Genomic DNA, 14622 nt, shown 5'->3' with positions numbered 1-14622 from the left:
GCCACCTGCTCCAGTTCTATCTTCCACATCAGCTTGGTCCCAACTGATAAGGAAACTCACATTTCCAAGTATTTGCCACACATTTAGCAACACACAGTGTCTCGTGAAGGTTCCCTCTATCAGCTGGGAGAAACCCAAGTCACTTCAGTGAAATCTGACAGTTGCAGAACTAGCTCTAGCAGTTTCTTCGCACACCGCTAAAGGTTTTGATTTACTTGACTAATTCAGGAAACCATACTCAATAATCCTGCTCAGAAATCCTACAGTCCTGAAGCTGTTCAGCATTTTCAGAGTTCTGTCAAACGGGTTCCTATACAGTACAATACTGATCATAGTTACTGAATAAACTACATGAAAATACTTAGATTGGCTGAAACTTGCAAGAGAAATTCTTAATTTTGTGTTGTGTACGACTGAATTCAGCTGACCACTTTGAATGGATTCAGCATGGCAAGCTAATAAGCTGATCTTGACTATCAAGCTGACCTAGGCTGATATGTACATTGGCATTTTCCTTGTATTCCCTTGGAATCACCTAATTCTACATTTTGAAAACTTAACGCTTGTTACAACTGCACTGAATATCAATGCTACAATCATCTGCTCCAAGAGACTCGGTTCTGCATGACGCCGATTTGTAAGGGAAACAAAGATCCCCCCTCACTTTGCATGTGTGGCAGTACATTTCTTTCCCCCTCCCCAGTCTGATTCACGAACTTGGGAAGGCTCGCTAAGCCTTAGCGTAAGTGTAATGAGTCAGGCAGTTAAGTGACCCTTGACTGTGCCAGGAACTCTTACACAGCTAAGACAGGGAGGTATGCTGTGCATCTCATGGACTCCTGCTACACGGCGGAGGTGGGGGACAGTAGAGATAGCTAGTTCTCATAACAACCTGCAGCCAGTTCTCTCTCATAACAACCTTGAGACATTACAGTCCTCCCCTGACAATGTTGGAGCATCCCGTATCTGTTTTAAGCTATTCTCAGTCTCAGAATTTTCCAGCGCAGCTGGAATTCCAGCAATTTGTTGATGACAAAAGTCAATCATCTCCCAAACCTATAAGCAGTGGCACTAAGTGAGGCCCTTTGAGCTCTCCTGGACCGCAGCAGGCTGTGACCAGCATCTGAGCGTCCCTCTGAGCGGGACGCCTCTCAGAGCTCGCAAACTCTTCAGCTGGCGAAGATCAGAGGTCTGTGGCCAAAAGCCAACAGGACCTGGGCTGATACTCTCCACTCCCTGAGGCTCAACCCTTCACCCATTGAGAAGGATGCTGAAGCATTCGACGTGAATATTTTCACTGAACTCGAGGGGAATTTTTAACAGGTATACCTCTTCTAATTGCTTATGTATCTCTCTTAGTGCCTTTATGCATGTGTGTGTGTACTATTTCAGTCGTCATTTTTTTCAAATGTGGATGAATTTTAGGCTGCTATTATAATCCCTTTAGACATAAACCACTGACTAAGTCTGGGACTAGGAGTCAATCCAGCCACACCTAGGCTCCAACAGGAATCTAGAAAGCAAGGGGGTCTTCTCTGAACCTTGTGACTCAACGGTAGGGTCTCCCTTACTCTTTCCCACATTCCTGATCTTTGCACAAATCACAAGAAATTAATTCTTTGTAACATTCCCTTTTACCCTATTACATTTTTGGTCCCTATATACATAAGTTTAGTTTGATTCTAACTTAATTTTCCTGTGTGCATTTTATCCATGTACTAAGTAATAGAGTGAACCTTGCCATCAAATTCTCTGAGGTTGCACTTCCATATAAATTTCTATTAAAACATTTTCTTATTGCTCATACAATTGGGGGTGATTCTTTAAGTGATCTGAACCCCTCATTTCCCAGCCCCAGGACAGCACATCACATTAATATATTCTCTAAGTCACACTGTCTCTTTTTTTTTTTCTTACTACATATTATACTGGCTTGTCAGAACCTAATTTGCTTTGTATACTCACCTTTGGGAACTTGAGTCATTAGCATTACAATCTGAAAACTGTATCTTATAAACACCACAAGTCAAAGTTTTTTGCATACAAAAAATCAAAATACAAAGCATATTCAGGCTTCAGGTTTTTAAGAATACTCACCTGGTTGGGAACTTTACTCCTGATTCGAGACCAAACTCCATCTTTGTAGAAATACTGGGCTGGAGACAAAAATTTTGACCTATATTCAGTGTTCATCTTCCTAAGAAATCAAGAATGAGGAGAGGAAAAAAAGACAGAAAGAATAAAGCTTGATATCCAGAATACTCTTCAAGAGCACTTTTAAAGTTCTATCAACAATCATAAGTATACTTGCACTTAAATGCCAGGGCTGAAATGCAAAAAACGCATGCTTTGAAACACAGCTCATCCATACCAACACAACTAGGAAAGCTACAAAAAAGGTCATTCACAGTTGGCAGCTCTTCAAGTATTTTTTCCTCACAACCTTTCTACCAGAAGCTTTTGCCCCGAGAGCCAAATCAGAAGAACGTAATACACACATAAGCCTCAATTACTTCAACACAAAGTGAAGCATCTTGGTTTATGCCACTGATGAAGGTGCATTTAAGTAAAAATGCCTCGTTTGGCACTAATGTGTCCGAGACGTTTCTTTCTATGAATTCCACTCTAAAGGTGCTCTGCATATGGGTGGGGTGAACTGCTGGGGCTAGAAACGCCTGACTACCAGAACAACGGTCAGTATAATTTATTTATGTCCTACTGCCTTTGATCTTCAAAAGGCCTCAGTACTTGAAAAGATGGATTCATTTTGCCTTCTGCCACACACATACATACACAGACAAATTAACATCATCTAACCTATAGCAGGCAATAAGAAATACTTCCAAGTCCTTAAGCACTGAACTGTGGATTTATCAGCCTAAATCTAAAAACGTTTTTGTCTTTAATCTTGCTTCAGAACATTACTAACTTTATTTTAATATATACAGCACTGGGTGAAAAAGCCCTCTTTTTCAGTCCTTCTTCAGAAATAGATCCTAAAACCTGAAGTCAGAGAACAAAATGCACCTTGTAGAAAGAAAAATACCAAGGTAAAAAAACCTTTTATATTCAAAATTTCTTTCCATATGCCCCTTTCTTTGAAACTGACAGAATTCCTTCAGTTTTGGTTGCAAAACTAATGTATTAGCTCAAAAAACACATCACTGCTGTGCCTTGATCCCAGTCATTCTGCTGCAAAAGCAGGCCATGCAAGGCAGCTTGCATACAAAGTGACAGTCCTGCCTGCATATTGAGAACTTGCACATTTTGACAGCTATTTGCCCAGTGACTGCTTTGGAAACTTTTGTCTTGTGCTACCACACTGAAGATATAAGAGGCAGAAATTTGTCCTTAAATGAAAAAATCACAGCAAATGATGAAGAATTTTACACACTACTCACTGCAAAATTGACTACAATCTACTATGTCAAAGAGCTACGAAAACCGGAGTTAAAGGTTTTAACTACACTATAGCCACTCACCTTTTCATAAAGCAATTTTACTTCATAGAATTTGGGGTGATCATTTTGTAATTATCTCCCAATAGCCAACAGCATTTAGACCTAGCTAAGTCTCCTCTACCATCTTTAATCTAATGCCTTAACACTGCCAGAAAGTCATGTGAATGAAAGCAATCACTGGGACATTAAGCACAAAGACAGCAGAGATGGATTAATTTATGCATTTTAAAACCTACACCCATTCTGGGTTTTTCTTTCTCTTGGCGTATCTCAGATGTGTAGAAAATGGAAACAGGAGTTCAGTTCCTGCAATGTAGGTATGTGGCAGAAGAAAAAGGTCCTTTGATAGCACTCAGTAACATACAATTTCATTTTGTTTCCATGCTTGTCAGGTTACCCTAAATGGGACAGATTTCTTTACTTCCCTTTACCTCATGTGTTTGCTTTTGTTACTCTGGGACAGAAGGTGGTACAGACTAGAAAAAGCAGACATCAGTTACAATCATCACAGTTTTAAGGAGTGGAGCAAGCACAGGAGAGCAGTTTGAAAGGTGACTACAACTTCCAAAACACTCACTGAAAGTCTAGTAGCAGCACTGCACCAATTAAATTTCATTCATGTTGAATTTATTAATAATAATAATATTGCATCAGAAGGTTCAACAGAACAAGTGTGGTTACAAAGCTTCCACTTCCTCTGCCCAGGGAAGGGGATGGAAATTAACACCAGGTTTAGATGTACCCAGAGGAAGTTCAATCCCAGCACTGCAAGGGGGCATCTGCCCTGCAACTGTAGCACGGCATGGTTAAAGGTCCATCGTCCATCGGTCTAAATACTAGGCTGCTGTACACCTATTCACTAGGCTAGGTTTTCCTATTTCATACATACCCACGACTTGTATGTAAAGAGAGGGGCTTTGGACTGATATGTTGCTTATTTTTTTGTTTAGGATGTTTCTGTTCTGATTTCCCTTGTTTTGCTGCATCTTCTGCTGGCTTTTGAAACGGTTCTTCCCTCTTACTCTAAGGCAAAGATAATTTTAAAAATACCACATTAGCTAACAATCTGAAAACCCTCATATTCCTTTTGACATCAAGCTTTTGCAAAAAGTTCATTTATTATAGTGTTAGCTGTTTTGCATATTTAATACAAACAAGAATATTACATTCCTTTGTTAATACAAAAATAAACTAGCAAAATGCCAAAGCTAAGATTCTGAGTGCAACATCCATTTAGTTAGTTGATCCATTTTGTACGCTTTACAAAATGAATTTAACATGAAACAGAAATAAAATAATACGATACCTGCGCATTCTAACCCGAGTTGTGTAAGACTTAACATGTATATTTCTGGGATTTGTAATAAATGAAAAACCAAAAACTCTTAGCTTTATAGTCAAGCAATATAAACCAATTTATAATAAACCAAAAGGCAAATTTTTAATTTGCTGCCATTCTGATTTATAACGGGTCAGATTGACTTGTTCAGTTTTCACATTAAAGGTATTTTTTTTCATGCTTGTTTTATCCTCTTGGAAATCTCATGCATGATTTCTGATTCTGCTAGAGATCTTTACAGATATTGTTCAAATTCAAGAAAAAAAAAAAGGAAAGCAAAAAAACCAAAAAGCCCACCAAAATCCCCCAAAACTTTTTCAAGATATTCATCGAAGAAGATATATTGGTATAAACAAAAAGTGTTTCAGACGCTTTCACCAAAATTCCCTTCTCATGTCTTCTCTTCCTTTACTTTATTAGCTCTCTTGGGAAAATATAACCTGAATTGCCAGTGTTAAAAACAAAGAAATGCTTCCCATGCCTTTCGAGCTTTCCTCACATCTGCTAGAAGAGGCAAAAGGGGACATAAAATTCCTCACTCCCAGATTTAAAGCACTGGGCAGGTCTGAGTTTTAAATGATAAAGCCTCCAAGCCAACAATCATCTTTAAGAACCTCCAATGTACCAATGGCTTAAACTGAGCCACAGGCACTCCATGTTAAGTATGCATTTTTCTCAGTAATGGTCTTAGTGAACATGTTGTCTGATAATGGCTCTTTCTGTTGATCAAGGAAGAGAGATGGATACTGAAGAGACTCATACATGGCCCTTCTACCTGAAGGATGATTAGCTAACCTGCAGGAATTTAGACAACACTACACTTGGCAGCTTGCTACAAAAATAGACATTCACATGTCCACCTTGCAAAACAGGTTAGCTGTCATGCAGCCTAAATTGCTCTCACCTATTTTTAAAAGGTCTCAACCTGAAACAATTTCTTTTCATTAAATGTATTTGGTAGAATGGCCATAGCCAGAGCAAGACAAGGAAATGCAAGGCCTCAGACAGCCAAATTACTTTCATAAAAGACATTTTAATGTTTTGAACTGAGTAACAGAGCCTACGCAGACTACACAATGTCCTGTTATAGCCCTCTCCTAAACACAATTACTCACCTTTCAACTTATCAAGGCAAAGGGAAATGAATTGTAACCTTTCCTCCATGTTTCTTCAAATTACAACTATTGGCTGAAAATCAGTTCTAACTGTGGCATCTTCCATACATCAAAATATATTTTTTAATTCACACTATGTACACTATGTCTGATTTATGAGATCCAAAAAGTTCCAGACCTCTCATCCAGCCCTCCTGCATACCAAGAGACTACACTGGTACCAATGAGAGTATAAATCAAAGATCTAGATTTCAGAAACTATCCTAACAACCAGAAACAAGGTTTCAACTAAAAAAAAAAAAAAAAAAAAAAAAAACCCACACTTGAAAACTCATAAATTAAGGTGACAGGAAAAACACACTTAAAATGTCATTGTAAACTGAACAAATGCACTACAGAAACTACAGAACCCACTACAGAAACGCGTAAGAGCAGAGCTGTACAGTGTTATTTTAAGTCTTTTATAGCAAAACCACTACTGAGTCCAGTGTCATTAGCAACAGCTCTAAAACTAAACTAAAAAATTTCAAAATAAACCCACCCCTGCATTATAGAAAACAACAATCAAAATTATATAAGTATACTAATGCCTTTCTTTTAGGGCTTTACTTGTTCACAAACTGGAAATTCTTTCTCTTCTGAACCACCTCTTTCTTGTGGACCCTTAACAGGAGGAGACCCTTTGAAATTTCTCTCATGTGCAGTTTCAGAAGTAATTGCAGGAGATTTAAATGGAGGTATGGATTTACTTGTGTTGCTAATAACCTGGGGGGGAAAGAAAACAACAACAACAAAAAAGTGTGATTTGCTTACCTTAAGGCTAAATTTTCAAAATCACTTAACCACTTCATGCAAATACGCTCACACAAGAGCAGAGACGGTCACATGTACAAATACAGCAAGTGCAGACTAATTAACTTCCATGACAAATTAAAGAGATACTTAATTGATAAAAATACATTTAAAAGCAACCAAGTCAGACGCAGTTAAACCTGTGGTCAAACACTGTTCTTACTGAAGTTCACTAACAGAGATTTTGTTTATTTGGGAAGACAGTTCACCTTCAGAGTTGTATGTAGGATCCTATTTTTTAAAACGTATGCTATTAAACTTCCCTATGAGTCCTCAGTACATGCCTAGTCCACAAGTAACAGACAACTGTTCTGTGTTTTAGAACTGGAAGCTTAGGGCTTGCGTAATTTGAGCTATCCACTATTTTTCAGTCAATACTGTATTATAAACCAACGTAGAGAATTTGCCTAATACGCAGTCAGGTATCATCTCCTCATGGGGTGCTGAATTAAAAGACCATGTCCTATGTCACAAGCATACATTTTCCCCAGCTTTGCTAAGAGAGTTTAGGTCTGACTTATAACCTAACTTGGATAACTGATATTTTCACAGAACCTCTTCAAGGGAAAGGTATTATCAGTATTCAGTGTTAGGTATATTCTCCATTATATCAATAGCAATCAAGAGAATATCAGTTTGTTAATATGTATAACTTTTATCATGAAATTCTAATCTTAAGTTTAGAACCTGCAAACATTTATACATATTTAGATTGTCTCTAAGTTCTATTTATCTAAGGATTTATAGTGCCTATAGACTTATTCTTACAGCTTCTTATTCTGTATAAGTTGTGAAAAAAAGGTTTTAGATTTCAGTCTTTCTTCTGAAATAGCACAATGTTCAAAAGCATCAGTAATTAAATTATCAAACTGATTTCTAATAGAATCAAATGGAATTCTCAACGAAACTTTCTGTAAGGTGACTTTCTGTGATCTGCCTCTTCCTCAAATGGTCCTTTGACTTCTATACTGTTGTCATGCATTTCAGTGAGTTTTCCTTGGATAAGGGACTGCTGGGAAACAGGTATCTCACAGTAAGTCGACCTGCTTGGCATTCCAGCAGAAAAAGACAGGACAGTGATCGATCCTGGTTATCAACATTTATTGCCTCTGAAAGCTGTTACTGAACAAATCTGCTATCTGTGGGTAAAAACAGAGCGCTCACCATCTGCAGTAATCCCATTAATGTATATGCTCCTAGTGAAGAAACAGAAGATAAAATAAAAGCAAAGTGCCTATTTTATACTGTAAAATGACCAAAAGATGGACTGAGTCTCTGAAGTCCTGATCCCAGTAACAATGAATTGAAAACACAAAGCAGTCTCACAATCAGAGTTACTCTGTGGTCTGATTAGAAATAGCAGCATTTCCAATCCTACAAAGTCCCAAAACTCATGAGATGTATTAAAACGCCACAAGAGTATCTTAAAATCAGAACATTCCATTTTTAAATATAAACAGTTCTCATGAAAGAAAAAAACACTACAGAGGTGCACTTTAGAGCTTGGAAGTATATATGCACAAAGATGGAGACTGAGAATAAGAAACTGTGGTAACCCATAAAAGACCATGAGAATAAATAATGAAACCTGAATGATTTCAGTGGCCAGACATGTTGTTAAAATACAGAACACCTGACCATTCCTCTGTTGATTAGCTATATGCTAGATAACATAAAAATTATAAAAATGAAGGGTAACATTGAGTAGGATCTTAGGGCTCCTAAGGTAACTTAATGCAAACAGAAAAAAATGGTCCTGTTAGAAAGGACAGAATACAACCAGGGATAAGGAGAATGAGTAATTAGACCTGACTACAATAAAGAATCACAGGGAAACAACTCTAATTATACTGCACTTCTGTATATTGAGAGAAAAAAATAATAAATCATGTAACAACATTCAAGTTTGTCATTCCCCTGCCAAAAGAGGAAGAAAGGAAATCTTGGAAAGTAAGCAACTTTGCTGATACATAAAAGAAAGTATTCATTTACTTTCTGGATTCTTTAAAGTTACCTGTTCAGCTGCAAGTATTGGTGACTTTTCATGAGGACTCTTCCAAACAAATTGGCTTTGATATTCAGAATTTCTGGGAAAAGTATTTAAATGTGAAATATTCATGCCTGCTTTCCTCTGAAGGACTCTGGGAAGCTGACAACATGAAAAAAGAAAAAAAATAACACCAGTTGTTCCCTTTCCTACAATGTTTTGCAAGTCAGGTATCTTTCAATGCACACCTTCAAACCAATGGTTTGGGTTTTGGTTGTATGAATTAAATGAACGCAAAGTACATTTTCTCACTATGTTCATTCAGCGAACAACCCCAAAAAGTCTATATATTATTGGCTAAAGCCTTGTTTAACTGAAATCAATAGTGATGGCACATGAAGGGCATTTCCTATTGACCTAAGTGGAACCAAAATCTGGTCTCAAAAGTACTGTTCTCCCAACAGAGAAGCTACAACGTAGAATATCAAAACACAGAACTAAGGAGAGAGTTAGACAACAGAGGCTGGTGTATGTGCATTAAATCACCGTAAGTATCAGATTAGTAATTTTTATACTGGTCAATTAAAAAAAAAAAAAAATCTTCCCTTACCCCATTACCCATTTTTTCTAATTCCTTTTTTGGAGATGAAAGTGCTTCATTTTGATTTGCTGAAGCTGCAGAGGGTGATCTCTTCATGTTGTTTTCTGCAAGGGCAAGGGCTGTTTCACCTCTAGAGTCTACTGAATGTGACCGAACTTCTCGGGGGAGTCTGGGTCCTTCTGGCGTTTCAATTTTTTCCTGATTCACATCATTGTTGTTGTGGTCTGTGTGCAACTCTGCAGTTCTAATAACTTCAGTTTCAAGTGGGTCATTCAAATCACAATCTGCTGTCCATTCAAAGGACTTTGAAATCTGTGGATTATGGTAAGGTACCCTTCTCTTGGAAATGAAGTTTGGTTCTCTCGTGATTCCTGAAAAAGACATATTAGGTTTAACAAAAACATTCTACTGAAGACATAATATGACTCTATTACCAGACTGAACTAAAAGTTTATCATACAACCGATTATTAGAAAAAACTATTTTAGTATCTTTGAGCAATGACAGCCTATGAATTATGGGCACGGCTGTGAAATTCTGTCTTCTTTCCCGTCTGTGAATGCCTTTCCTTTCCACTAGAGACAGGAACATGGTGCTCCAGGACCATGTTGGATAAAACCCTATAAAGCAAATATGGCCACAGGACAATCTTCTGCAAGTTGATTCTGGGAGCTGAACAACAACAACAAAATTAACACAGCCAGTGAAAAGAATGTGGTTCACAGAGATACAGAATAACCAACCTGCAGTGATAAAGTATGCCACAAACACTTCTCATTACACATGCACAATACACCTTGCTGAACAGGTTCTCAGCGATTGTGACAGGACACTGACAGATTCCTATCCATCTAATACAACTGTGATTTAAAACCATCTCATATAGCTGGTGACTTTTTACAGTAAACAAAAAAACATTTCCAAAATTGTAAAAAGACTATGTAACAAAACCAGGTATCAAGTTATTTTAAAGAATTGCTGGCCTTTACATGTGCAGATGAAAATAAAACTACCCCACTATTTTAAGAGGAGGATTGAATGACTGAACACATTTAAAGCAGGAAATCATAATCCAACTGCAAAGTGCTCAACTGTGACGGAAAAATAAGTGAAGGCCCCTAACTGGCTGAAAAAAACACTTTCTAGGAGAGAGAGAAACTCCTATCTCATTAAAAATCAATGTAGAAAGAGAGAACAACCAACAGTGAAAGATATACAGAATGTCTGGATGTCTGACTACACATACACGTGGTAGGAAACAACTTCAGTGGAAAAACACTGGAAAAGTAGCAGGAAGGAATGCAGAGCACCTGCAGCTGTTAACTGTGGTGATGTTCCAAGTCATTCTTAAAACTACCAACTATGTGTTTCAACAGGAAAAACCAGAAGTGAATTATCAATAACAACCTGCAAGTCCTATGAGGTGTCAAGAGCAACATTTGAAGATGTAGATGGTTAAATAACCAGAAAAGAGGTGGGAGTGAAAATGAACACAAAGGTGTAGGAAAACTATACCAAGGATGCACAAAAACACTGCTACAACATGAGGAGGAGGAAAAACTGCTGTATTGCTAACTTATGACTTTATTGCAAGTCTTGTAAAATTTGCAGTTTTGTTTGACTTAAAAGAGGCATGGATTGCAATTTTAAAATTAAGTTAATGTGTGTGGATGTTCGGGTGTTTCAGAATTCGTGGAAGTTATACTTTTCAACACAGGTACCCATACACAGAGCCACGTGCTAGGGAAAGCAAGATTAAAGAAATATATATTTTGCAGTAATGGAAGAAAGCAGTAATATATGTAACACACAAACTTCAGCATGATTGAATTATTTAATAAAATGTCTAGCATTTCGACGAAAAACAAACCCTACTCCCAGTGGTCAGTTCTTAATTACTACGCTATAATTTAGAACACTTATCATACTGTAGGAATGAATATATTGGACTCTAATTACACGGACTGCAAAGCACAGTTGCACTGAATTGCACAACTTTGTTAATCTGTCTTGTGCCACTACAATAATTACTATTTTTTACTGCTCCTTTTCAAAGCACTGCAGTTGTCATCACTCTCCAGCTTACTCCTATTCCTCAACTCCCTATGGGCCTTTCAATCCAGATGCTATTTGCTTTGTCTTCTACTTCCCAACCCCACATTTTCCTGCCATGATAAAGTCTACAACCCCTAACTCCTAGACGACAGCATCACGAGTTTTTCCGTTTAATGCTCATGGGCTCATGGGGTTTTTTTTTTTCAGTTAGCTGTCCCTGTTAGTCTTCATAACAATTTCACTTTGTATCAGACTTTGCCCCAAGTTAGTCTCCTATTAGATACGGAATTTTACTTGGTGTTTCCATGCACCACAGGTAAGCCAATGCCTCCTTCTACACACCCTGTATGGGTTAACACTGCACCTGTGGTTCATGTTTGAGACTCAGCTTACACTGTATGTCAGAAACCATGTATTTTTCAGGTTTTATATAAATAGCACGAAGGTGAAAAGCAAGTTTCAGTGCAGCCACAAAGAATATGGCATTCAAAAACATATTCTTAAATGATGACCAGGAATATGCTTTTAACTAAAGTGCACAAACCGCAAACGCTACCAGCTCACTGTGGCCGTGCACTCAATCACAGCAAACCTCTCTAGGCCTCCTGCAGGCCAGGCTCATCCTTACCAGAGCCGGCTTGGACAGCGCCGGGGTTTGCAATTGGGGGTGCAGCTTTCAGGGGCGCTTACCGAACTGATCCGACCGAAGTCCTGCCCACAAGGATTTCTGCTGTTGGGATGGGCTACAAAACTCTGGGGTTTTCCATCTGAAGTTTCTCTTATATTCACTCAGACCCTGCAGCAAACAGAGAGGTGTCTGTCAAGTGAGGGGTGCACGTCCTGCTTCTGGTGGTAACAGATCTCGGAGGGGAGAAACACCAACAAGGCCGCTGCAGGATTCAGCTAAGCCGGCGGGTTGCTCTGCACCTTCCAAACCCACCCCCATCGAAGAGCAAAAACTACTTGATCGCTCTGCAGAACAAGCGTGGAGTAATTTCATGCACCAACAGGTATGCCTAAAACTGACTCGTATCTTCAAGCGAATAAAGCTTCAGAACAAACACAGCCTGAACCCTCCGCCACCCACACGACTGAACTCTTTCGCTTTTTATTCACCACCGCTCCTCAGCACAAGGGTCTCCCGCTTTACCGGCGGCACCCCAGAAACGGCTGCACCCCCTCCTTCTGCCGGCTGCGGGGGCCCGCCGGGCCCGCCGCCCCCCCCCCCCCCGGCCCGGTGCCCCTCCACACCCCCACACCCGCACACCGCCGCCACGGCCGCTGCCCGGGCGGCCCCCACCGCCTCACCCTGAAGCGCACGGGCATGGCGGAGCGCGGGCTGCCGGGCCGCGGCCGTCAACACCGCCGTTCCCCTGGCGAAGCCGCCGGCCCGTCCCGCCTCGCCTCGCCTCCCCGGGCGCCTGCGCAGTGGCCGCCCGGCGGGGGCGGGGAGCACGGCGGGCAGCACGGCGGGCGGCGGTCCGCTCTTTCCCCTCACGGCGCTGCCCGCGGGGGCCATGTTGGCGGGGGGTGGTTGCCGCCTCACCTCACGGCGCTGCCCGCGGGGGCCATGTTGGCGGGGGGCGGCCGCCGTGTTCTCCACAGTAGAAGCCTTTCCCCCTGCCTGTGGCAGGAGAACGGCGCCATATCGCCGGTGCAGCGTATCTGGGGAAGGAGGACGGGGAGGCGTGCGCGCCTACCGGCGTGTCAGTCAGTAGCGTCGGGCGCTTGGCGCTAAGGCAGGGCAAGGCCGGGGGAATTACTGGACGCCTGGTTAAAAAAAAAAAAAAATTACACGCCCACGCTCGCAGCATTGTGTTGGTACAAAAATAAGAGTTTACAGAAAGGAAAAATAAGCTCCCTTACCTTTCTGGAGCCTGTGCGATGGCGTGCCAGCTGCCCATCCTCCTTTGCCACCTCACCCGACCTCGCCGCACCCTCGGGAGGCCGTAATCCACCTTCTGGTTCAGACCTTCCCTTGGGGCTCGCTTTTTTGACTGCCTTCCCGCTGCTAATCTCCATCCTGACTCTTCGTAGCAAACTAAAAATAATTGAGAGGGTGGTAAAAAAATAAAGGGGGTAAGATAGATGCACGAAACAAAATAAACGGCTCGGGCAATCTTTTTGAGCTCCCTCCGCCCGTGGCTGCTGACCCTCCCTGTCTTTCTTCTTCGTAGGGCCTGTTGCTGGTCTCTGATGGCCTCTAACGCAGCGTAAGCTTCTTGAGCAAGGGCTTTGTCACCTCTGCCTGCAAAGCACCCTGCCAGACATGGGAGGAATGATTTGGTGCCAGTCCCACTGACTTAAGCAGAGTTTAGGCCCAGTTGGACCCTGTATAAAAGGAGAGCAACGATTTTTTTACCGTCGACGCGAGGAAGGAGAGAGCACCAATCTGTAACGAAAGGCTTGCGAGCAAAGTAAAATGTTCTGCGATGTAAACAGTGGGGGAAGAAAAGGAATGAATGTGCTGCATCGATAATGTTTCCAAGTTTCACACATCTTTATTAATAAATTTCGAGATCAAGACAATAATTTTGTTATAATTTGCTTGCTGATTACACTTGAAACTGCTAGGTCCACCAGATAGTTTGTTTTGTTATTACAGTGGTTTATTTCATAACATTCAACCAGGTCTAGTTCCGCAAATTTTCTAAAGTAATGCATGAACTTGTTACAGAATGTGAAAAGCCAGCTGGCAAACTCCTTGTACAAAATACAGATTCCAGGTCTGCCAGGAATCTCTCCTCTTTGATATGTATGGAAACCAGGCCAAACATAATTTCAGTATGTTTTTAGGGTGTTTTCCAATTAACCAAACTATAATAACGCATTTAGAGATGGTTTGGGGCTGTCTGGATTCAGAGATGGGTTTGATTCTCTACTGCAGAAACATAACATGACACCACACCATCCTGAAATTCAGGATATTATATTACTTACAATGTCTTTCCCTTTTTTTAAGATGAAGCAAAATAAATTATCCTGAAACAATGGAATTCACATTCCTCCGTATGCACCGATTGATTTAAATTGCATTTTAAATCTTCTCCTTATAGCTAAGAGATAGGAATACCTGATGTGGAGGAAGCACTTTAGTAAATATGTCAACCACTGAGCTACTAGGATCTTTACCTCATGCTCTTTATCACTGCTGATGTATACTAGCTACTTCAAGTTCAATGTATATACATTACTGAACACACAGTTATTCA

General features: G+C 40.4%; 1 protein-coding gene across 5 annotated transcripts in view; it reads right to left on the bottom strand.

Annotated features, from left to right (window-relative positions):
- The window catches only part of MDM1 (Mdm1 nuclear protein), a 47911-nt gene that overhangs the window by 17895 nt on the left and 15394 nt on the right, over positions 1 to 14622 (bottom strand). For 3 of the 5 annotated variants that reach the window (XR_008233187.1, XM_052774707.1, XM_052774705.1), the window contains 7 exons: positions 13277 to 13439; positions 12101 to 12206; positions 9365 to 9726; positions 8782 to 8916; positions 6525 to 6680; positions 4351 to 4484; positions 2098 to 2197 (listed from right to left, as the gene is read on the bottom strand). Coding sequence is in view for 4 of the 5 variants with exons in the window: in XM_052774707.1 (XP_052630667.1) it covers positions 2098 to 2197; positions 4351 to 4484; positions 6525 to 6680; positions 8782 to 8916; positions 9365 to 9726; positions 12101 to 12206; positions 13277 to 13432 (1149 nt within the window). In the remaining variant the exon portion in view is untranslated. Of the gene's footprint in view, positions 1 to 2097; positions 2198 to 4350; positions 4485 to 6524; positions 6681 to 8781; positions 8917 to 9364; positions 9727 to 12100; positions 12207 to 12718; positions 12821 to 13276; positions 13440 to 14622 lie in introns of those variants that run through there. The other 2 variants (XM_052774706.1, XM_052774708.1) reach the window with 2 other exon arrangements.

This window comes from Harpia harpyja, chromosome 23, assembly GCF_026419915.1.
Source record: "Harpia harpyja isolate bHarHar1 chromosome 23, bHarHar1 primary haplotype, whole genome shotgun sequence".
Lineage (NCBI taxonomy): Eukaryota > Metazoa > Chordata > Aves > Accipitriformes > Accipitridae > Harpia > Harpia harpyja.
Note: the sequence above shows the minus strand (reverse complement) of the source record. Positions and strands in the feature narration are given on the sequence as shown.